Source organism: Miniopterus natalensis, chromosome 2 (assembly GCF_054644295.1).
Source record: "Miniopterus natalensis isolate mMinNat1 chromosome 2, mMinNat1.hap1, whole genome shotgun sequence".
NCBI lineage: Eukaryota > Metazoa > Chordata > Mammalia > Chiroptera > Miniopteridae > Miniopterus > Miniopterus natalensis.
Genome location: NC_142082.1, coordinates 186295072 through 186319831, shown reverse-complemented (window position 1 = coordinate 186319831; position 24760 = coordinate 186295072). Strand labels below are relative to the sequence as shown.

Here is a 24760-nt window from a genome sequence, read left to right as displayed (position 1 = left end):
AGGGACCCCGCCTCGTAGGGGGACCGTGGGGAGATGGGCCACCCGTCGTTCTGTGTGCCATGGCCCAGCCCCATTGTCCCAACCTCGGCCACGAAGGCTGGGAAAGGGAGCATCAGGGAGGGGCTGCCCGCTGCCCTCAAGGTCTGTGGATGTGACAGGTAAGGAAAAGGGACACAATTCACCAGAACAGGTGAGATCCAGATACTGTATACTCGGGGGTCACCCAGACAGAGGCCCACGGGAGGGGCACCGAACGCCAGCCAGGTGCAGAGACGCGGCCTTCCCACCGGCACTGTCCACATCTGTGACATCACGCCCTGGTCCTCAGCTCGCTGCCTGAGTCCCCGAGGTCGGGCGGCCGGCTCCTCACTGTGCCCACACCCCAGAGCCTTCAGGGCCACCTGGACTTGGCCCCGTGCTCAGGACGGCTGGGGCTGCCACATGAATGGTTAAATAGGATTTTCTACAAATATACAACATATAAAAACTGTTAAATATATAACTTTAGGCTTTGCAAAATACATTTAATGATCTCTTTCAAACAAGTGTTACTTCAGTTTCCTTTAATTTGCTTTCTGGAGCTAAATGGTGCATCGGATGAGACAGCGGTCACGGGAGACCCAACATGCTCTTGGCGGAGACTGGATTATCCCACTATCGGAAATGGAGCGCGGCGGCGAGTCTAACTGGTTAAAACAGAGTTTAGTACGGTGGTCGGTCCATCTCAGCACAGAGGAGCAGTGCCCGCGGCCCCTGTCCCGGGGAGGCGCCCAGGGACCTGCGAGGGGTCATCGCCCCCGCGTCCCACAGGGCTGCCGGCGTCCTCAGGGTGCGGCCCCTCTCAGGGCGCACCGCAGTGTTCGTGGGGCGGGGGCCTTGGCCGGGGCCGCCCTCTCCGCCCCGCCGCGGCCCCCGGCATGTCTCTGCCCCTGTGCCCCGGAGTCGAACCCGGGACTGGGATGTGGGGGCGAGTCCACGTTAAAATAGATTTGCTCTTTGGTCTATGGAGTATACTGAAAGGGTAAGAAAATAAAAGCCATTCGGACAGTCTGGGCACAAGGAGAGGCCACTTCTGCGCCCGAGAGTCATTCCTCCGCCAGGCAGGCGCCGTCCGGTCCCTCCGCCTGGCTGGGCCGCAGCCCCTCTGCCTCCTCCTGGTCCTGGTCCTCTTCAGGGGCACAGCCGACGTGGGCCAGGGAGGGCGGGTGAGCAGGCTCCCCGGATGCAGGCGCACCCCCAGCTGGGGCCCAGGCCGGACTCCTGGTGCAGCCGGACAGACAGCTCAGAAGGCCCGGGACGCAGGCCGTCCCTGTGGGGCTGCGGAGAAATGGAGGGCGGGCCGATGGCAGAGAATGGGGGTGTCTGTGGCTGGAGGACCCTCGCCCAGGCGTGGACTCGCCAGGGAGCCAAGGCCTCTCCCGGGCCCCTCGGGAGCTGCGTTTGTCAGGAGACCTGAGGAGCAAAGAGAAGAGAACAGTCAGCCCCCCAGACAAGAAGGGTCCCCGTTAGAAACGGTGGGAACTCAGGAAACACCCCAAGGCCCGCCCGGCGGGACAGCACCCTCAGCAGATGGCAGTGACCCCCTCCAGGACCTAAACTACATGGGGACCTGCGTCCCGGGGGAGTGGACACGTGCTGAGAGCAGCGCCCCGCCCACCTGCCCCCTGTGTCCTGTGTGGGACCCCCTTGTGCAGTGACGAGGTGACAAGAGGGCACGCGACTGGCTAGGGTGCTGGATCCAGGTCCCTCTGCAGGTTTCTCTTGCGGTGCCTCCAGCCTCGCCATGCACACAGCAGGCGCTGCCTAGTTGCACAGGGAATAGTGGTGGACGCCTGTGGACCCGTGGAGCCCCTGGGTGGCCAAAGAACTGGGGTGGCGTGCATGTCCCTGGTCCATGAGGCCCCCTGCACCCCGGCCACCCAGCACCCCAGAGTCAGGAAATGCAACGGAACAGCCAGCGAGCGAGCAGATGTGAAATGACAGTCCCGTGTCACGGGTGGGGCAGCGGGAAAGCCACCTCTATAAAGGCAGAGAGAAGAGACCCACAGACTCCAGAGCCTCTGCCTGGGGGCCCGGTGTCCAGCACCCTTTGTCCCATGTCCCTGCTGGCTGCCGGCTCCCAAGGGTGCCTGAGCTGCCGGCCCTCCTTGAGGCTACGTGAACGCAGGCCACAGACGTGCCACACAGCCCTGACCCAGACCTGGACAAGCCTCGGGGCTCACATCCTAAAGACAGGCGGCTGGTACCAATGGGGGCCCCCCATGCCCCGTGGGAACTGGATGAGTCCAGCACAGCCTCCTGCTGGACTCTGCATCCGTGTCCCCTACTGTGGTCCCAGACAGCAGAATGGACAGTGACAGGGGACCATGGGCAAGGTCACTGACCTCCCTGAGCAGTGGAGCAGCCATGCCCTCGCCCTGGACTCAGGCAGGGTGGGGAGATTTTGGGCCCCATGCAGAGCAGCCAGATCTCAAAAGTGGTTCCCGCCTGCGGTGCCCACAGGGTCCCCATGCCCCTCCGGGCCACACTCCTTGCAGTTCCGCCCGCCCTGACCTCGGGGAAGACAGGCGGCCGTCCTGTCCTCACAGCCTGTCTGCAGCCAGGCCACATGCGGACACCACAGGGCGCCGTCCCAGCCAGGTCACCTCCAGCTCTGCGGCATGCTGGCGGCCACCTCTCCAAAGCCTCGTTTGTGTTTGGAGCCGCAGGCTCGCCAGGCGGCATTTCAGACGGGAGTGTTGACAAGCGCAGGATGGCTCTGCGGCCTCCGAGCCGTGTCCTCTTTGTCCCTTGGCTGGGCTCCCAGGTGGCACCGGCTCTGAAGCCGCCCCGGCCTGCACTCAGGGCTGCGGCTCCCTGGCGCATCAGAGGACCACAGCCAGTGGACTCTCGTCCCGAGCCCACAGGTGATGTGATTAAAGGGGCCTGGAGGTGACAGCGGGCGGAGGGCAGGCAGCTCCTCAAAGGCAGCACTGAGCCCGCTCTGGCCGACACCTCGCCATCCGCGGCGGCGAGGGCGGGCGACATGCTCCTGAAGCTCAGGATCAAAGCCCCACTGAGTGTCCACTTTCAGGGGCCACGGCCACGTGGCAGCAGGGAGGTCACCTCCGCCCAGCAGGGTCAGGCAGAGCAGAGGAGTCCAGAGAACAGGGGGCCCACGCCGGCCACACCCCCTGGGCTCGGATCTCCGACCGTCTGTTCACAGCGGGTCCCTGAGGTGTCGTTCACACACCCACGGCCCATCAAAGGGTCGATTCAAGCTGTGTAGTCTCCTCACGGCTGCGCAGCCTGCAGTCGGGCCAGAGCACCGTCGCCTCCCGGAAGGAGGCCTCGCGCCCCAGCCCCGCCTTCACGCGAGCACAGCCTCAGCCACCTTTCTCCTGATTTAGTCAAGTCCTCCAGGTCTCTCGCCCGAGGCTCTGCCCTTCCCCCTGCGGAGGTGCCACCTTTCCCCGCCACGGTTATTCGAGCGTTTCACGCTCATCCTGCTGTTACTCACGGAGCTCTCTCCTCTCCCACGCGCTCACCTTCATTTCACGCACTCACTTTAATTAAAACCATGAGACATTCTCGACAGGCAGCCTCGGAAGCGGGAAGGCAGTTCTGTGTTCGCATCTCCTCCGGGGGCAAGTTCCCCCCAACAGCGGCCTGCGAGTTCACCCGAGTCCACCTCCTACCCGACGGCGCCTGGCCGCTGCCCCCGCATCCCGGCGGGCGGGGCTGGTGAACCCGCATCCGGCGGGTCCGGGTGGCCAACGCATTCGGGGAAGGGCCAGGTGGGGGTATCATCCACTTTGGGACGACTCGGCTCTGCCGCTGCAGCATGAACACATCCCTCGGTGACGTGCGTACGAACAGCACGGCTGCGTCCCAATAAAACTTTATGACAAACACAGGTGGGGGCTGGATGGGGCCGGCGGGCCACGGTTTGCTGACCTCTGGTCTTGTTTGTATCCATGAAACTTACACTGAACACAAGCGGAGAACCTTCTATATTCCTGCTTGGTCCAATTTAATCAACTCCGTAATTCGTTTCCAAGGCAGGTCCCCAGGGTCTTGGGAGCACCTGTGTACCTCGCTGGTCAGCAATGATGACCTAGTTCCTCTTACACATGCGCATGTGGCTGTCTTTGCCGGGACTCCCACGAGCAAGCCCTCACGGGATGGCCACACGGGGGGTTTGGGACCCGGTGGGCAGGGGCCGGGCTAAGCGCCCCGCGGGCTCAGGTCTCAGGTGGGCGCTGGGTCCCCGGTGGCTGCCTTCCCCTCCAGGTTGGCCGCAGGTCTGCTGTTAGCGACACCGATGTTTCTCGGAGGCACGAGTCTGGTGTCTGCCTGTGACTTTCTGGGCACCTCCTGGGCCAGAGCACATCTTTTATTTATCTCCTGCCAGGGCCCGTCCTCCTGATCCTGAAATATTAAAATGCACTTTCGTCTCCCGCACGGATCGGCGGTGAGGCCGCGTCCTGTTCTTTTACAGGGAAGCAGAGTGCAGCAGGCCGCGACTCTTGGCAGGGGCAGGTGGCCCGTGTCCCCATCACCTCTGCGTCTGGGGAGTGCGCATCCCAGGGGCGGGGTCACCATATTTGTCGGCAACCCCAAAGCAACGCTGGGTATGAGGGGACTTTGCTGAGTGAATCGGAGCCTGGCCCAGAGCCCGGCCCACGTCACAGGCTCCGAGTCTCCGCTGAGCGAGTCGACTTCGCCATGAACTTGTCTGCCTTTGGGGGCACTTCTAGCATCCGGCTTCCCTGGTCCCTAAAATAAACTGGGTAACGCCCCAGCGTTTTGGGAAAGTTACCTGCACAGTAAGTGTTTTCAAGCGCGTGACTGTTAAATTCCAGTCTGGGATTTTTACTGCAGAAGGTTAACGTATTTCTCCTTCTCTAGCTATTTTTTGGTAATTTCCCCCCAGAAAATCATATAGTTAATAAAATTTTCCCAAGTTAGTGATCGATACACTAGCTATGGAAGCGCACTCTTGAATAATCCAAGACTCTAACACAGGCCAATTGTCCCGTCTTCCTGGCAGATTCATTTTCTAACTTAAAACAATAACCGTACGTGACAGAGGCGAGAACACATTTTTAATCTTGGCAGAGAAGCAATGATCAATCCCAGGCCTTTCTTCTTAAAATTCATAAGTATTTCTTTTTCATCTTTACTAGTGTCTCTCTTTCCTCTTTTTTTTTTTTAGCGTGGCTCTTTCAATAGCTAAAGTTATTTATTTTCAATTCTTGCTGATTTAGAAGTAAGGTTATTTAAAGACACGGGTACACTCACGAGTCCATCTTTCAGGGAACTCGCAGATACGCAGTAAGGCATCGATGTTCTAATCTTCAATCCTCACAGCAGCCCTAGGAAGCCGAGAATAGCACTTTCCCATTTTATAAATGTGGAAACTGAGGCAGAGGGGTAAGTGACTCGCTCTGGGTCAACCAGATGACACACGCTCTACCCAGGATGGGACCCTGTACCCTGAATTCACACCCTGCACAGGACTCCCGTGGGCCGGCTGCACACTTTTTTTTTGGTCTTCACCTGAGGATATATATTTCTTTTTAAAAAATTGATTGTTAGAGATGAAAGGAGAGAGAGAAATATCGATGTGAGAGAAACATTGATCAGTTGCCTCCCATACATGCCCCAACCAGGGATCAAACCCGAAACCTAGGTATGTGCCCTGACCGGGAATAGACCCGGCAACCTTGTGATGCCCAGGATGACACTCAACTAACAGTCACTCCGGGACAATATAATATAGTTTACCTACTGATTTCCTTTGCACTTCATTTGTCTGGGGAATCTTTATTCTTTGCTTTTAGCCTTATTGTCTGTAGGAACACTCAGAGGGCAACACACGTTTGGCTATTTTAAAACTATTAAAAGAAAACAACCCTACAGAGAACAAAAAAGTGGAAAACAGACAAAAAACAAAACAAAACAAAAACAAAACCCTATTTGATGGTCTCTGCCTTTTAGTAGAGGAAACTGACCCATTTACGTTTGTTGTCACCACGGATACCGAGTCTCAGGCACGAACGGCATGGCTCTGCTCCTCTCGTGGTTCCTTTCTCTACTCTACGCACATGAACAAGGCATCACGCGCTTTTCCTCCTGCCGTGGTTTAGGAGAAACTGTGTTTTTTTCCTCCACTCCTGGCGGCTGGCGTGTGATTCATATGCACCCTGGATAACGAAGCCTTTTCTCTCATGACCTAAGTCCTTGGGGTTCCTTCCAGTTCATGAAGAGACATTAGGTGGCCCGGGCTCTGCAGCGGCCCCGTCCCAGCCTTTGTCCATTTAACCCGAGATTACACCTCAGCTTGTCATCACACAACATCACCTTCCACGGCAGGCAGAGTATTAAACACCACTGCTGTGGATTCCATGCGCACGTTCATACCCACGGCCACGGGGATGACTTATACCCCCCCATGTTTAACTGCTATCTACAGTCACCATCCACCCTCCTACCCATGACCTTTCCCATGTTCTGCTCCAGACTTTTACGCCTTCGACTGGCTCGAGTGTATCTTTCATTCACCTCAGGAAAGGTACGTGGATGGTGCACTTTCCACATCCTTGCACATTTAAAACTACTGTATAGTCCCTTCGTCCAAACAACAACTAGACATAGGGCTGAATTCATAAGCAAAACATTTTTTCAGCCAAATCTCCGGAGACGATCCTCCCTCTGGCCTCTGGTTCTGGGCCTCCTGGGGTCCGGAGGGCGCGTCTCTGCGCCTTTGTGGTTCTGGGGACTCTCTGCACCTTCATGGTTCTGGGGACTCCCCTCCTTCTGCTGTTATACTCTCCCCCCCACTATAACCGCCAGACTTAGTTCTCTTGTACTCTGTCAACTCAAAGATATTGCCATAGGATGGCCAGGTCTGGGCTGCTTTTGTTTTGTTTTAAATCGGGGATTACCCCCAGCTCCCGAGAGTTTCTTTCTAATGCTCCGTTTCTACCCTAACCTATTTGTTCTGTTCTTGTTACTGTGGTTGCCCTCGGAGCCTCACTTCTCAGGTGAGACACCGACCCCCGTCCTCCATACCTGCCACCTCCGCTCTCTGGCTCCATTTCTTTGCTGCCCCCGAGAAATCGCCTCCTGGTGGAGGCTGGTCCATGTCACTGCGCTGGTTTTCTGCAGTGACGTTCCTTTCATTGGCAGCTTCCAACAGCACTCGTTCCTCGGGCCTCTGTGGGCTCATCCCTCGCTCACCAGCAGCCCTCTGGAGGTCCGCCTGCACTCCACGGCAAGGTTCTCCCTCGGCACCTCGGTCCTGCGTCACAGAAGCCACAGGCCTGTGTCCCTCTGACCCCAGGAAGCACATGTGCTCCGGGCACCTCACCTGTTTAGTGCAGAGGCTATTTTCAGAGCTAACCGCCTTTACATCTTCAGAACGTTTCCTTTCCATAGAGAGGGCTGATGTTTTCACACTCACGTGGGCATTTGGCTTCGATGCAATTTTTTAAAATTCTCCTGTAAACAGGCACAGGCCCATCCTCACTTGGAATTACAGCAGGCTCGGTGGGAGCCAGTCCTCACCCTCCCTCAAAGGGCCTGAGGGTGCGGGTGGCCTCGCCGGGGCCAGGCTGGTCAGAGGGTTGGGGGAGGGTGCAGAGACCCAAGATCCTAGTGTGGGGCCCCAGGCTTTCCCTGTGGGGGTGGGGGGGGCACCTCCCCATGGGGTTCTTTCTCACTTGGAGGCCAGGCTTTCTGCCTGAGCTGCACAGGTCTGTGCTCCTGAGAAGGGAGAAATGAGCCGCTGACTAGGCCCCGGGCGCCAGTCCTCTTGTTTCTCCTGCCCCACGTGAGCGGCTCTTCCCACCAACTCTGCCCAGCCAGTGACGCTCCCTCCAGGGCCACCTCCCCTCCTTGCCAGGCTGCTGCACCGGGTGAAGGGACGAGTCCCGGGGGGCACGCTGCTCTCTGCCTGCTGGCTTTCGGACACCAAGCAGCCTCCAGGGCCTGACGTCAGGCCGGCACAAGGGGTTCCCAGGATGTGTCTGCATTCTGGGAGGCCACGGCCATGGCCACGGAGGACAGAGCTTTTCCTCCGAGGTGTCTCAGCTCTGTTCCTGGGAGGCGCCTCTGGCGGGTTCAACCTGAGCACACGTTTCTCTTTTCTTCAGGTCGTGGCGCCACTGTGCTTATTTCCAAAAACATGTGGAGGTGGCAGCTGGGCCGAGGCTGTGCAGCAGGGGGCCCATCTGCCGTGGTCATCAGGAAAGTGTGGCCACCGCTCGTGGTCGAGGATTGGCAGAGGGGCAGGGCCTTCCTCCCTCCTCCCCATGTCGGGGAGCCTGTCTGCTGGTGGCGGGTGGCCATGGTCCCGGGAGGAGGGGCTGCCACCATCTCCTGCTCACCTGCTCCTAGTCTGTCACATGCCCACCTGTCCTGAGAAAACCTGGCACGTGGGCCATGACGACACAAGGCCGGATGCCCCCTCAAACCAAGCAAAGCAGAGACGCAGCCACACGACCAGTGCCTGGGCTTCCCTGTGTGGCAGCAACGCCCGAAGCCCCCAGGTTCCCCGCGGGGGCTGAGGCGTGGCGCATTCCGAGGCAACGGGGACTCGGGAGTATTCCAGAAGGTGGCACGAGACCAAAACCACTATCTACCTGCACAGGCGCTCCTGGGTTTTGGAAAAGTTTCTGATCCATCATTTGTCTCTGTCCCCACCCCCTGTGAGGCCAGCCTGGGGCGCCCTCTACAGATGAGGAAACTGAGGCTCAGGTTAAAGCGACCTCGGCAAGGTCACCTACCACGGGCACGTTAGAACTGTCACCCTCACGGGCAGTGGGACAACTACCGGATCCAGAAAGAACAGCGGCCCCAGCGCAGGGCTCGTGGCCGGGGGAGGCCCAGTGAGGTGCCGCCCGCACCCTCCGGGCGCCACGGTCCAGGGGTCCCGCAGGAGCTCGGGGTCCGGCGCTCGGCCGTCGGTACCAGCGGGAGCCGGCGCTGCAGCTCGGGCGCGGCGGGGACCTGGCATTAGAGTGCCCGGGCTCAGGCGCAAACCCTTCTGTTCCCTTATAAAGACTGAACTTGAACAAGCGTCTCTGCCAGACGCCGGGTCTCATCCCCGGGCTGCGGGAGCCTCTGGACCGGCGCCTGCAGGAGGTCCCCGGGCGCCGCTGTCTGGGCCTCGGAGCTGAGCTGAGGACAGAGGGTCACCTCTGGGGACACAGAGAGGGCAGAGCACGAGGACAGCGACACAGGGACAGGGCGTAGGGGGCCTGAGGGCGTGGGCGAGGCTGGCCTGGGAGGGGCGGTGCTGGCGGCGTGGTTGTGTTGGGCGTGGCTGGGGCGTGGGTGTGGCCGTGTTGGGGCGTGGCCGGGATAGGGGCGTGGCTGTGTTGGGCGTGGCTGTGTTGGGGGCGTGGCTGGAGTGTGGGTGCGGCTGTTGAGGGCGTGGCTGTGTTGGGGGCGTGGCCGGGATAGGGGCGTGGTCAGGATAGGGGCGTGGCTGTGTTGGGCGTGGCCGTGTTGGGGGCGCAGTTGGAGTGTGGGTGTGTCTGGGATGGGGGCGTAGCTGTGTTGGGGGTGTGGCTAGGGGTTGGTGCGGCGGTTGGGGGTGTGGCCGGAATAGGGGCGTGGCTGTGTTGGGGGCGTGGCCGGAATAGGGCGTGGCCAGAATAGGGGCGTGGCTGGGTGTGGGTGTGGCAGTGAGGGCGTGGCTTGCTGAGGGCGTGGCTGTGGCGGGGCGGGGCCTGCCGCTGGGCCCTCGGCTCGGGACACCGTCCGCGCGGGTCAGGCGGGCGGCCGCTGCCCTGCAGCCTCCGAGGCCCCGCGGCCGCCTTTCCTCCACGCACGACCCGCCCCCGCAGCACAGCCGGGCGCCGTCGCTCCCACCCGTGTCCTTCCTGCAAAAGTCAATGGCGAGGAGGCCGCGCGGTAAAGCTGCAGAGAAAGCCGGTCCCGCTCTGCCCCACCTTCTGCCCAGGAGTTCGCGACCCGGGGCAGGAACTGGAAGGAATTAAGCGGCTCCGCTGGGAACGTGGGGTCACCTCGAGCTCTGAGTCCTGATCACACCTCGCTGTTGGCAAGACGGCGATGCTGGTGGGGGGGGGTCGGGGGGCGGCCAGTCCCGGGGCCCCTGACGTCGGCTTCCAGGGCGGCCTCGGCAAAGGCCCGGGGCAGGGAGGCGGAGGTGGGCGGGCATCCTGGTGGGTGGGCCTCGTGGTGGCAGCGGCATGTCCAGAACATAGGTCTGTCCCATTCAGGTTGTTCTTTGAAGGCCCCTCTGTGGGGCACGTCCCACAGCCAAGGCGGGGCCCTGCTGCCCCTTAGGATGGCTGGTTGGGGACCCTCGGGCAGGGATGTGGGACAGGGCACCTGGCCAGCACCTTCCGGCCTGAGCGTTTGCTTCCACTTCTCCAGCAAACTCTTTGACTCTCATGTTCTAAGCAATGCACCCGGCTCTGGGGCCATCTGTGCAGGTGCAGGCCCATCTGCCACCCAATAAGCACCCCTCCAGGGCATCCTGGGGGAGCTGCTGGCTCTCTGGGACCCTGGGGGCCAAGTGGAGGCCAACAAGGATGTGGGGGCAGGAGGAGAGGGGGGGACGGGGGGGCCTCCGGGCACACCTGTCACCTCTGCGGTGTCAGGACCACCACACCACAACGGGCTCACCCAGTCACGGTCCTCCATGGGCCCCTTTCCTCCGCGTCAGCCCTTCTGGGTTTACATAGTTAAGAACAACGGCTTCAAGGCAAATTGAGAGAATGCAGGGCCTTTACCCGAACAGCCGCTGCCTGTGACACCTCCTGGCTGGAGGTGCCCGAGAAAGAGGGGGCCTGGGCAGGCCCGTTTGTTTGTTGCTTCTGGGCTCCTTTCTGCCGAGCAAACGAAGGATGTTCATCTCCACAATACCAGCGGCTGCCGCATGGCCAGACCGTTTCTGTTTACACACAAAATGTGTTGAGATGCCGGCCGTTACTGTGTGATGAAAGGCGGTGATTCGGGAGCACAGGACGGATCTGGGTGGAGCCAGGGTGAGGATCCCGTCGCTCACGGTGCAGAGAAGGGCTGGGCAGAGCTTGGATGTCTGGGTGCCCATGAGATCAGAGGCCGCTGCTGCCTGGCACCCTCGGCCTCTCTGCTCCAGGGAGTGTGCTGTTGCTGGCATGACTTTCCCTGAAACCTGGTTCCTGAACAGAACCAGGCCGACACCCCGGAACTGTGCTCGGCCCACAGCGGGTCCTCATGCCGCACAGAATCCCAATGAGGTGCTTCAAAGCTGATCTGGAAATGGATTTCAACCTGGCGGTTTATTCAGAGTTAGGGCACCTTGCAACACACAAATGTGGGGAAACGTGGACAAATGAGCATGATTAGAATATTCCAGAACACGGGCACCAGGCACCTGTGGCCACGAGGTCCACGGACAGAAGCGGCGAGTGGGCAGGAAGGGGCCTGCTTGCTGTACGGCCCCGGGACCCGGCTTCCTCCTCTCTCCCTGCTCAGCGAGCCTCACGGCACAGGGCGGGGCGTGGCCAAGAGAGGGGTGACTGTCCAATGAAGCCTGTCCCCAAGAGCACGAGCCCGTGTGCGGTGCCAGGAGGGGTCACTGCCCTGGACCCCGGGGAGAACATGTCATGTCCACCCGGGTCACCCGGCTGGAGGCAGATGAAGGTCCACAGAGCAGAGACGGAGAGAGAAGGCAGAGCCTGGAAACCCAGCAGGGACGCCTGGTTCCCCACATCCCCCAGGGCGGTCCCAGGTTTTCACTGCAAACCCACCAGTCCCTGTGTCTGCCACCGGGACCACGCACATCTCGGTGAGCAGCGCCACCCTGGACATGGATGCCCTCTGACATTTTATTCTGTTTCCTCCTCCCTCTCGCTGCTGAGAGTGACCCACCGACACCTTCACGACCGGCTAACGGGGGACGGCCTGTGCTTTGGGAAGCGGGGGGCTGGGGACGGCAGCACCAGCACGCGTCGGGGGCCCGGTCAGTCAACCAATGCGCCAACTCATCCCACGTATCCACGGGCCCTGGGCGCAGGGACGGGAAAGCGGGACCGGAAAGGCCCACGCGCAAGGCTCACGCTCTGGGGCCGGGGACACCGGCTCCATCTCGGCCTCAGTGCTCAGCTGCCCGATCCCACAGACACCGGGGACCCTGACAGATGAAAACTCCGCCAGGGGATGGCCGGGGTGCAGCCTTAGCTGGAGTTGCCACCTCACAGCTTCTGTCCTCAGTGTGTCCCCAGAGGCCTGGATGGTGCTCAAACCCCACATGGCCTGGGGCCCGCCGTGGGGCCCAACCAAATTGGTCCCTAGAGCATGTGGATAAAACAGCCTGTCCGAGTCCTGAGAGGCCGCCAGGACAGGACACGGCGGGTGCTCCTCTGCCCCCGAGTGATCCTGGTAGAGACCCTCCCGAAAGGGCCCGGATCCCAGATGCACGCCCAGGGCACCTTGGCGGAAATCACGGCCAGGACCCCAAAACCCTCTGGGGCCTCTTTCTGTCCTAACGGCCACCATGCAGAGCCTGGGCAAGAGGCGATGCTGGGAGGAGGACCCCACCCCACCCGGTCCTTTCTCTTTAAAGTCCCTTCTCCCCGGGGAGGTACCTGAAGCCCCTCTGGGGTGGGGACTCTAACATCCCCCAGAAACAAGACAACTTCCACCAATGATCTTTCCTGTGGGCACAGAGAGAACTTTCGGTCTGACAAGCCTGGAGGGCAGTTCTGTCCAACCACTCGGTGCCAGGCCCAAGAGGGCAGCTGGGGACAGTGGGGAGAGCTGGAGAGAGACTGATGGTCCCCAGAGGGAGGCGTGGGGGTTTGGGAGGCTGAGGGGGCTGGTGGGATCTCCCCATAAGGAAGCCAGGGACCAGTTTCCTCCGTGCCTGTCGTTGCTGGTGTGAGGGCCACCTCCCTTCCCGGGTATGCCGCATGGCGGAGGCCTCTTCCCCTCCCCCAGGGCCCCCCAGGAGGCCAGGGGCCGCTACGCACCGTGGTGGTCTTGATGCGCCCGCCGGGCTGTGTGCACGTCCAGCCGGACCGGTTGATCAGCAGGTCACAGCCCTCCCCCTCCAGGCAGGGACGCATGTCACACCACTGCTTCGTCTTGATGATCCGGGCTGCAGGGGGAAGAGAGAGCCGGTCAGTCCCCCTTGGCCCACACACGACAGCACCTGTGCACCCGACCTTGGGGACAGAACAGCCTGGTGTCACTCAGGGTGGCCTGGCCAGGCCGTGTCTCCTCCCCCTTGTCACCCAGCCACAGCACCTGCTACACAGTTCACACACACACACACACACACACAGAGAAATGCACAAGTCACAAAATGCTCATGTACAGGCACATGCACATGTAAACACACACATGTGCATGGACACTGATCTGCACACACAGCCACATGTGTGGGGCCACTGGTGAGCGGCCTGGCGTGCAGCAGGCAAGTGGACACATTTGCAGAATGAAAGATGGGAGGACACTCAGAGTCACTGACCGCTGTCCCCCCGGGACACAGGCCTGGGTGTGCCCGGGCCAGCCCTGCAGAGGGCGCTGCAGGCTGACGCTCAGCACACACTGCCTGTTGTTTGCCAAGGCGGCTCTGCGCGCCCAGCCCTGCCCACTTCCTGCTGGAGGCCTGGGAGGCAGAGCGCCGGACCACCACGTCCCAGGGACAAAGGGCCTTTCATCCCACACGTCACAACTTCATTCCTTTGCCCAGACTTTGTGGCAGCTCTTGGCCGGGAGAGAGTGTCCCCAAAGGGCTGACGGTGCTGAGGGAGCCTGAGTGATGGTGGCTGATGGCTGGGGACAAGGTCCCAGACTATTCATGTGTCAAAACGCCGAGGGGCTCCCAGGGCGGGTCAGGAGCTTGGGGTCATTTATGGTCATGGCCTTAACGCCTGTCCCTAGGCCCAGTGGAGAGCAGGTTTGTCCAGCCTGGGCCACTGAGGGGACCATGCAGGCCCAGAACCCAGCCCAGGCCTTCTTCACCTTGCACCCAAACATATCCATGCACCCACACACGTCCATGCACCCACACACATCCATGTACCCACACATGTCCACACACCCACACATGTCCACGCACCCACACACGTCCATGCATGCACCCCCCCCACACCCACACCCACACCCACATGTCCACGTGTGCACACAGCAGGCCTTGCTCTCTCTAGTGGAGACCCCAAGGGCTCAGGCTCTGGCCGGAGTGACCTGCTCCTTTCTGGGCTCTGAGTCTCCCTCTCAGAGGACCTTTGGGTGCTTCTGGGCACAGGGGCTCATTCCCCGGCCTCCCAACCCCCAGAATGAAGCCACTGCTACAGCCCAGATACTTGTGACAACAGAACAGAGGACACAAGCGCCGTGAGGACAGAGGGCTGGGGACAGAGTGAGGGGCACACGTTTCAGGGAGGGGCGCAGGAGGGTGGAGGGAGAAATGACGGGCAGGCAGAGGCCACCACGGGCTGGGCCCGGCCTCATGGTCCTGGGACAGGAGCAGGGCCGGCTGCCTGGGTCCCGGCGTCAGGAGAAGGGCTGAGAAGCTGTGGGCTCAACGGGGCGCAGGTCCTGGACATGCAGTGGCTCAGGCGGGTCCTGGTCACTCAGCTGAAATTTGACAATCTGTCAGGGAGACGGTGGCTGGGTTAAGGACAGACTGCGGCAGCCACGGGTGACACGGACCTGGCAAGAGGGTCGGCAGGGACACGTCTGATAAAGTCAGCAGTGAGCCAGCAGGGGCAGCCCCTCACCAGGGGCACGGCCACACCGACGCCCGGCCACGGGGCAGGTGGGAGGGAGGGGCCTCCAGGGCCACGTGCCCCGACTGGGGTCCTAACAGGCCTCCGGGGACCCACCTGGGGACAGGCTCCTTCTTCCAGGAGACGGAGGGAGAACATGAGCCTTCACCTGGGCTGTTTTTGTTACGTGAGGGTGACGAGGGCTGCGGCGAGCTCTGTGGTCCCTCCCAAGTCCCTTTTGCGCAGACATCAGCCTGGCCACACCCCAGTCGCCTGGCCACACCCCAGTCGCCCTCAAGGCAGCGCAGCGCTCTGTGGGATGAAGCCTGTCCTCAGGGAACAGGCCGAGGGGGAGACACCGGGATCTCCCATCTCACGTGCTGGTGGGACGGTCCTGCGGGGGACGAAATGCCTGCTCTACACAGGACGGCGCAGTGGCCTCAGGCCTGCGCCCTCCCCCTCGCGCCCGCTGTCAGATGCTGGAGGACCCGAGCCCGGCAGGAGCCAGCGGGTCCACTGACGGCGAGCCCGCCGCTAGAGCGCGTCTGCGCCAAGCAGCTGCCCTGCAAATTTAAATGTTATTGGTTTTGCCATTGTGTTTGTTTAATTTTTAAATGGGCTTCAGTTTTTCCAGTTTATAGTCTAACGAGCGCTGCCGGCCTGGTGTTCACTTAGATTCCTGCAACGTGACAACAGAAACTAGTTAGGCCGATACTGGGGGGGGGGGCAGGGAAGCATCTTCCCCTTAGAAGGGTTTTCATGAGACTTAAGTCTGAGGAACACTGTGGCCGGTCCCCAGCGACAGGGCCTGACCGGAGGGGCCGCCAGCAGGGGCCGCAGACCCACTGAGCAAGCCCTGGCCGGGCCCGGGGCCTGCGGGACCGAGCAGAACCGGCCTGGGCCGCAGCAGGGGCTCCGGAGGCGCCTGCCCTGCAGCCGGAGAGCTCTCGGGGCGGCCCCAGCTCCCTGCGCCCACACAGGGGGCTTCCGTGTCTTGGGCGCAGGCGTGTGCGGTGAGCACGGGTGTGGTGTAGCCTTCGGGCCGGCTCCCCTCTGTCCCGCTGACCCTCCAGCCCCCCGCCACCCCCCCAAATCTAAGGAACTGGACCACAGGGGTGACCTTGTTGAGCCCTGGAGTGGGTGGATGGCACACTTCCAGGGACAGCTCTGCGGGGACACACATGCTGCTGACTGGGGTGTGGACAGATGGACAGGGACAGGCGGTGCTGATCACGGGGGGCCGGGGCTGTGCTGCTCACTGCTCACCCAGGCCCCCTGCTCACACACTGCGGGGCTCCCCCGAATAAGCTGTTTCTTCATTTCCATTACATGGGAATCTGCTCGCTTTACCCAACAGCTTGGAAAATGAGTCATCAGAACAGAACAGCGGGGCTCCAGCAGGGAGCCCGGCCACAGCCGCGCCGTCCCCAGGGGCCAGTTCCTCCGCCGGGCAGGCGACGCTCTGGCAGCCTGTGGCCCAGGCGGATATGTCCCCCAACTGCCCCAGATCCTGCTGGTGACGGGGGGTCAGGCAACACAGGGAGAAGGGGCAGTCGACATTTAATACGCACATCTACATATTAATTATATATGTATGCACTCCCCACACACAGTCCCACACACAACCACATAGACACAATCACACAGCCACACACACAACCACACACGATCACACACACAGTCACACACACATGATCACACACAGTCCCACACACAACCACATAGACACAATCACACAGCCACACACACAACCACACACGATCACACACAGTCACACACACACATGATCACACACAGTCACACACACACGATCACACACAGTCACACACACAACCACATAGACACAATCACAGTCACACACACAATCACACAGACATGATCACACAATCACACACATGATCACACACACACAATCACATAGACACAATCACACAATTACACACATGCAATCACACATACAATTACAGCCACACACACAATCACACACAAGTACACATACACAATTACAGACACAGTCACACACATGAGCACACAGCCACACACAATCATTTAGACACAGTCACACACACATGATCACACACAATCAGATAGGCAATCACGCAATCACACACACAACCACACACACTCACAATCAAACACACATACTGACGTAGCAGGTCTGACATCTCGAGGGTCCAGAGGAATCGACCGCATGAAGATGGAGACAGGGCCCCTGCAGACGTTGTGAGGTCCCAGGAGGCCTTTTTGCCCCAGGTGCTGGCCGTGGTACCAGCTCAGGCAGAAGGCCCGTGGGGCCGGGAGGTCAGAGGGCACCCAGAGCTGTCCTAGGTGGCCTCTCCTGCAAGAGCCCTGTCATAGGCTGGCCCCAGGACAGAGAGGAATCCGACGAGCCCTGCCCTGGAGGACAGGACGGGGGTGGCGCAAGGACAGGCGACAGGCACGTTGAGGCGCTGGGGGTCGGGCGGGGGGATCCCAGTGTCCACCTTCCCATCTGCCAGGGTCGGCGGCGCCGGGTTCAGGAAAATGCAAACAAGCCCAGAACCCCAGTGGGGACACCCTGGAAGAAATTCATTTTGCTCACCTCACCCCCCGGGACCTGGGCTCCAGGACGTCACGTCTGAAAGGCCCAGGCTTAGACCCACCAGGTCACCGTGCCGGTGGCGCAGCAGGGTCACGGGCGCGGGGGCTCTGCCGCCACAGACGCAGTCGGGAGACCCGCCGTCCCAGAGCCGCAGGGGGCTCCGGGGCCGGGGCGGCACGAGGCTGGCCAGCGTCTCCCCCAGGCCCCAAAAGCGGGCAGAAAAGGGCACCGTCTCCTCTCAGCACTGAGCCCCTTAATCACCGAGGAAAGAAAAATCTGCAAAACCCACATTACGTCTTAAAATTAGACTAAATTTTCTTTCTACAACTTCTCGACAGCATAATGTAGTGAGAACAGTCTCGATAATTATTTTTTCTTTAAATAGTTTCAGGAGAAAGTATCAATTTTCCAGACGGTTCTCTGATGAGTGCGATTCATTAGCCGGGCGCCGTCCCCGCGGCGCGGGACAGAAGAGCCTCGGTCTGTGATCATCAGACGGCACCGAGCAGCGGAAAACCCTCCAAACCCGGTCATCAGATTCGACCGAGAAATAAACACACAGCCGTCGCGACCCACCTGTTTCATTATTTCATTAGAATTAAGGGATGCAAGGAGAGGGGGACAACACTCCAATCATTCTTCTTGGGCAAATTTCCACAAACTGACAGGAACTACTTACAAGGGAAGAAAGAGCGGCAGCCGTTTTTTAATTCTAATGCGTGGAGGGAAATGTGCCCCCCTCCAGTTCCGGGGGCCCCGGGGGCCCTGCTGGTGGCGCAGCAGCTGCCTGGGCAGCCGCAGGGAAGGTCGGGCCTTCGTGGGTGGGGCGGCCACGCGCTCCTTCGTGGGTGGGGCGGCCACGCGCTCCTTCGTGGGTGGGGCGGCCACGCGCTCCTTCGTGGGTGGGGCGGCCACGCGCTCCTTCGTGGGTGGGGCGGCCACGCGCTCCTTCGTGGGTGGGGCGGCCACGCGCTCCTTCGTGGGGCGGGGCGGCCACGTGCTCCTTCGTGGGGTGGGGCGGCCACGCGCTCCTGCACTGAGATGGGACACTCCTGCCTTTGAGAGGCCACCCCAAAATGAAATCACCTCCCGGGTGCCCGTGGAGTCAGGACCTGTGTTGTGGGTCAGTCTCCAGGGAAGGGAGGGGTGACTGTCCAGGGAGGGAGGTCTTGCCGGGCAGGTGCCTGACCCGGTCCCCTCCATCGCCGCCTCCACCCAGGGAGCGCATCGAGTTATCCATGAGCCAAGGCTCGGGCTTGGTGACGTGGTAGCCCACAGTTCTGACGGTCCGAGGCCACCCCTGCCCAGGGAGGGCCACGTCCACTCCCAAACCCGATCCAGGCGGTGGCAGCCGGTACTGAGCTTGCGTGACTTCCCTGAGGTTGTGCACGTCGATGACACGGAGGCACGCAAGGGAAGCACGACACGGGTCACACCTCACGTTCCACGCCCCACGCTCAGGCGTGACCAGCGGAAGGCCCACGTCTCCGGGAAAGTGGACCACACAGTGGGCGAGGCTGCCCAGGATCCAAGGCGAGGGTTCCCCGCCGAGCCGGACACCACGAGGCTGCGGCGTCTGCTGAGGCGCGTGGCACAGGCCGCGTCTGGACGATGCTGAGTGATCGGCGAGTCTGCAGGAAGGGCAGATGGCTTCTCCTGAATCAGAATTTTGCATGTGGTTTTACCTTAGACTCTGAGGACGGCGCCTCTACGGGAGCTTCTCACTTGGGTTTTGAACTTTGCAGAGTCTGATTCCGCCACGGGAAGCAACTCTCTCCTGATGGCCTGTCTGCTCAGTGCTTTGGTCCACTCATGACCCCAGAGTCTCCAAATTGGGGGCAGACTAGGTTCTGGGCCTTGGGATGTGGTTTCCTTGGTTATGACCATGATTCACAGCCGCCCCATCTCGCCCACCTCTGAGCTTCGGGAAGCTGGGGGCCAGCACCAGGTCCGGCACAGTCAGGCCCTGGGGGCCGGCGGCAGAGAGGCCCCTCTTCCCTTGGACCCTGCCCGCCCCCCATGCTCTGCGTCCTCCTGCAGCTTTGCAGGTGGGTGGTGATTAAGGCCGGGACACAACGTCTAATTGCATTAATATGGATCAGCCCAATATCGATGCCGAACAACAGTGCAGTTTGCAGACTGTGGTTCGGTCAATAAAGCCACCCCAGCCTTTGTGGGGACAGGGCTTGCGTTCTGAGGAGGGACAAACTGGGAAGGTCACCTCTAAGCTCCCTCCAGAGCAGGTGGAGACGGCCCCCGGGTGGGTGAGCCCTGGCGCAGAGCCCGACGCCGGGCCTCCCACTTAGGGGAGAGGACAGGACCCCCAGCTGCCCCCCCGCTCACTCACCCAGCTCCCCCGGGTTAGAAAGAGGCAGAGGCGGCCGGGGCGGCCCAGGCGGAGGCCCCCGCCGAGGAGCAAAGGGAAACGGACCGCAGGGGAGCAGAGGCAGGCAGGGCCAGGCGCCGGGCAGCGTATTTCAAAGACTATCTGTCCCCAGAGCGGGTCACAGGGACGTGGCTGATGCAACATGAGCTGCCAAAGGGCTTCAAGGAGGCAAACGCCAGCGCTGTCGGGAGTTCACAGCAAGACTCTGGAGCAAGGACACGCAGAGTTAACGAACTCGGCCAAAGTCCCGATCCCAAACCCAGCAGTGACGTCGCCCGCGGACAGGTCCCCGTCGGCCTTGGGTGGGTGGCTCTGCCTGCGCACACGCCCAGCCCAGAGTCCCTGGTCGCTCGAATCCACTGCCGTTAGCACCCCGGTCTCTGTGACAGTTAGCACCCCGGTCCCTGTGACAGTTATGAACACCCACAGGGGCCTGGGTGCTGGGCTTCCATCCCCCGTTGAGAACACTGATCCAACAGGCGTTCCCGGGACAGCACAGACAATGGAGATCGCATGGGGTAAGTCCCCGGAGGTGGACCTGAGCCGTCCATTCAAACTGCCCACTGAGCGTCCCCTCGGCTGGGATGTAACCCAACGGTGGCTGAGTCCAAAATTCAAAGGGAAACTTGGAAAGGCCGTGGGCAGGACGGGAGGCAGGGCACAGAGAGGTGGCAGACGGAGGTGCCCGCCCGCACCCCGGCATCAGACACACGTGGGGGCTGTGAGATGACACGTGAGGCGCTGTCCCCACAGCTGAGTGACCTGAGCTGTGATTTTATACCCAGCCGAGACATCTCGCAACACGCGCCATGGTCCGAGGCAACGCTTACCCAACGTTCAGCAATTTCCGTGGCTTTTTAAAATTATCGTTTCTGAATCATTCAGGGGAAGCTGATACTTTCGAAAAAGCTACTAGCAGCTTTCTTTGGGTAGGAAAAGTATATTTTTCTATTTTCTGCTTCACACTGTTTTTCTCTAGTGTCCAGATCACCTGCCACAGACACTTAACATTTGATGCTAGTTTTAAGGTAAGCGTTGAAGTGGGTGTCGTGTCACCTGCCGACGTGGAAAACAGAACAGTGTCCCACAAGCCACCTCTCTCTCCCAGGGTCCTCGGTGAAGGCCTGATGGTCAGGAGCCAAAACAAGCAAAGAATAAGAAATGTGGGCAGTGGGCCAGCAGGGGGACGTCTAAGGGTGAAAGTGTCGTTAGCCGAGATCGGTAAATACCACGTGACGGCACCTACCGCTTACCGATGTTGTCTCTGGCCCCCGAAGCAGGTGCTGCACCTACTTTACAGATGAGAAAACTGAGGCTCAGAGAAGTTAAGCGGTTGCTTCAAAGACACACAGTTACTAAGAGCAAGACTCGTGCCTGGAACCCCAGCCACTGGCCCCGCGGCCCAGGCCCACTCCCCAGGCGCTGGTGTCCTTTGGGTCTTGGAAAGAGGCCGTTTCTGTCTGTTCCTGCAAACCTGGGCTCTGGGCTCTAAGACGGGGTCGCAGGTGGGACACACTCCCAGGGGCGCTCCAGGAGACAGCTGGTTTTGGGGTGTTGTGTGGGTCTCGGCTTCAGGACAGCGGGCGAGGCTCTGACAACCTGACGGCTAGTGTGTGGCCTGGTGCAGGTTCACCGACACCCGTGGACGGTTCCACGGAAGTGCTCAGTCCTGGCGGTACCAGGACACGGCATGGAAGCCTCCCTGCTCCTGGCTCAGGCGGGCTGAGTGCTGATGGAGAAGGCAGGATGCCTTCTGACACCCCCGAGGGTGGAGGCCACCCCAGGCGAGCCGTCACCCCACCCAGCTGCGCATTTCTGTGCTTCTCAGTGGAGAACCCAGAGGCCTGACACAGCCCAGGTGGGGGGACAAAGACAACCTCTCTGAAAATGCACCGGCTATCGAGGGTCCCCGGGCAGGAGAGAGTGGGCGCCCTGCAGCGCAGGTGGGAGGCAGGCGGGGCTCATCCCCAGGGGCCGTCTGTGATGTTGGGGGTTTCTCTGCTCTCCCTGCTCCTGGGGGAACCAGCGGGTGACCACTCGGCCAGACGCCGCCGACACGGAGGGCTGGGTTCTCCGAGCTTTGGTGCCACGTGAGTGTCAAAGGCACGATTTAAGAAGTGAGTCTGAATGTCCCCAGCCCCCCGGGTGGACTGCGTCCCCAGAATACAATGGATCCTCCAGCATTTGCTGATAAATGCCCGTGGTGACGTCTCCCCAGCCCCTAATTTACGGGCAATGAGCAATGACAGTTTGACTAAAAGAGGTTTAGGATTTTCATTCAAACGGTAAGTTAGTGCCGACCGGCCCGGCCCCTGGAAAGCGGTGTCCCCGCCGTATTTACTACTCAGGATAATAGTCAGCGGAGGCCCGTAAAACCCGGCCGTTCATCACGGCTCCGTCCTGTGCACTCGCCCTCCTCCGACGCGGGAGGTGCTCGCCTGCCGTCAGGGCCGTGGTAAAATGCCAGGACCCCGCGTCTCCCGCATCCCAGTGACGCGGCCGACCTGCGCGGTCGTCACCCCCACATACAACATCGGCTCTGTGCTGCCTGGAGCCTCTTGACCTCGGGGTCACCTCTGCCTGGCCACCCCGGCTGCCCCCCAACAGGCCCCCTCCATTCTCAGGCCCTGGAGCCTCATCCAAGAGGCCAGGCCGGCGTGTGGGGCTGACCTCGGCCAGTGCCCTCCTGGGTCTGAGCTGACAGCCAGCCACGGGCTTGGCCACTAAACAGTGGACTGGAGTGAACACCGGTCCACTTATCGAGTACCCACCAGACACGGCCTCCCGGCAACTTCCGCGTGGCCGGCCCTCGGAGCCTTCCCCCAGCCAGACCCTTCATCAAGAGCTCTCCAAGCCCTCTCCAGACACCCGTCCTTCAGAGGAAAAACGCCCTCGTCGTAGACATGTAACAAATACTACGCTTATCTAACACAAAAACCACCACTAAGGGCTGCCAACCCGAAAAGCACTCAGAGCGATCAGTGGCCAATTACAGGATTACAGGCAGGGGCACCTGCCCCCGAGCTCCCGGCCGCCCAGAGCCCACCCTCCCCGAGGATTTAAATGCCTAACCTGGGACAGAGTCCACACATCTGCTCCTCGGGGCCACGTCCATATTTCTTTGATTCGCACAGCTGGCCGGGACAGGCTGCCAGGGCCGGGGGCACAGACGAAGGCCAGAGGCCCTGTTTCTCCGCGTCCGACTAACTGCACAGAGAGGCCAGCTCAGGCAGGAGGCAGCCGGCCATGGGGGCTGAGAGATCTGAGTTCAAAACCTGGACTTTGCTTACTTCTGTGCAAAGGCCGGAGTGAAGGGTGGACCGAGGGCAGGATGTTTTGGCTGCCACAGGGTGGACGCTCCAAAACACCGCCTCCACCCCTGGGTGCCCTATTCTGGGCCACTAGAGACAGTCCACCAGGGAGACCACCAGGCCAGCGACCCCCTGAAGGAGGCCAGCATCCTGGCCCGTGGAGCCAGGCCTGGGCTGGACTCAGGCCGGGGGACGGCAGGGTTGGGGGGCATCCGATATTTCCTCACCATGAATTGCAACCCAAGATGTCTGAGAAAGTGGAAGGGAAACAGGGAAGGGAGATTCCGTGAGTTCTGGGCATTCGGGGAGGGGAACAGTGTGCAGTGGCCTGTCGGACGCTGCAGCCCAGCTCGCAGCCACTGAGACGGCGGGAGCTGGCGAGCTAATTAGATGCCACGTGATCAAGGAGGGGCCCACCTCCTCCGCTGTGCCTCAGAGACGCCTTCTAGAACTTTACGCAAAGTCAGGATGAGTAGATAAGGCCAGAAGTTTTCAACAAGTGATGATGGATCTGCCAGATGCCCACACGGGGAAAAACAAACAGGGATCGCAATCCCAGGCCACGTGAAGCATCGGCCAGCAGCGGATCGTGGACCTGAAACGGCACAGTGTGTGCTGCCCGGGGACGTCCCCTCGACCTTGGGGTAAAATCCTATCTCTTGGACAGAACACAAAACATGAAACATAAGAAGAAAAGACTGATAAATTCAACCTGGCTGAAAGGAAGAATTTCCGTTCACCCGACCACACCCATAAGCAAATGCAAAGGCCTGGCTGGGAGAAGACACGAGCGGGCGGGTCAGAGGCACAGCATAGGAAGAGCTCCTGCAAACCATTTAGAAACGACAAACAACTCAATAAAAACGGGCAGAAGACTTGAAGACGCCCTCCTGCTGACCAAGAGCCTGTGAGACTGTGCTCAGCGCTATTACCCAACGAGAAATGCAGGTCAGCACTGCAGGGAGGCAGCACTGCACACCCAGGAGGATGGCGAAGCTGCCCGGCCGGTGTGGCTCAGCGGTCGAGCGTCGACCTAGGATCCAGGAGATAAGGGTTCGAGTCCCGGTCAGGGCACATGCCCAGGTTGCAGGCTCCTCGATCCCCAGCAGGGGGCGTGCAGGAGGCAGCCGATCCTTGACTCTCTCATCATTGATGTTTCTCTCTCTCCCCTTCCCTTCCTCCCTCTTTAAAAATCAATAAAAAATATTTTTAAAAAAGTCTGACAATAACAAGTGTTGACAGGAACACACACAGCAAAGGGAACTTTCAAACACTGCCGGGGGCAGGTTCAACATCACGGCCCCTTTGAGAAATGCCTTGGCAGTGGCTGCCGCAGCTGGCTCGCACCTCTGCGCCTCCAGGTACATGCCCGTGGCAAGTGAGTGCACATGTCTACCTAAACACGCACACAGACGCATTCACGGCCGCCGCGCTCGTAATGACTAAAAATTCAAAACAGCCCAAATGCCCGTATTCTGTAGGACAAACTGTGGTACAGTCATACAGTGAACAAAATAATAAAACAGCAACAAAAATAACAAAATACCACTCAGCACAACACGGATGATCTCACAGACATAGCAAAAAGTGCCAGATGCAAAAAGTCTGTTTACTGTCTGATTCCGTCTCTGCAAAGGCTCAGAACAGGCTAATCTGTTGGGACAGAGGTGGGGACACTAGAAACCTGCCTGGGCCGGGCCAGGCCAGAAGCATCAAAGCTGGTCCTTACAGTCTGTGCGTGTGCCCGTAGGTGTGTTATATCTCAATC

General features: G+C 60.3%; 1 protein-coding gene across 2 annotated transcripts in view; it reads right to left on the bottom strand.

The window, feature by feature from the left end:
* Window positions 1–884: 884 nt before the first annotated feature.
* The window catches only part of TAFA5 (TAFA chemokine like family member 5), a 94044-nt gene continuing 70168 nt past the window's right edge, over window positions 885–24760 (bottom strand). For both annotated transcript variants that reach the window (XM_087814030.1, XM_087814031.1), the window contains exons 3-4: window positions 12972–13099; window positions 885–1452 (exon numbers count right to left, since the gene is read on the bottom strand). In XM_087814030.1, the coding sequence (XP_087670156.1) occupies window positions 1444–1452; window positions 12972–13099 (137 nt within the window). In that variant the 3' untranslated portion in view covers window positions 885–1443. The remainder of the gene's footprint in view (window positions 1453–12971; window positions 13100–24760) is intronic.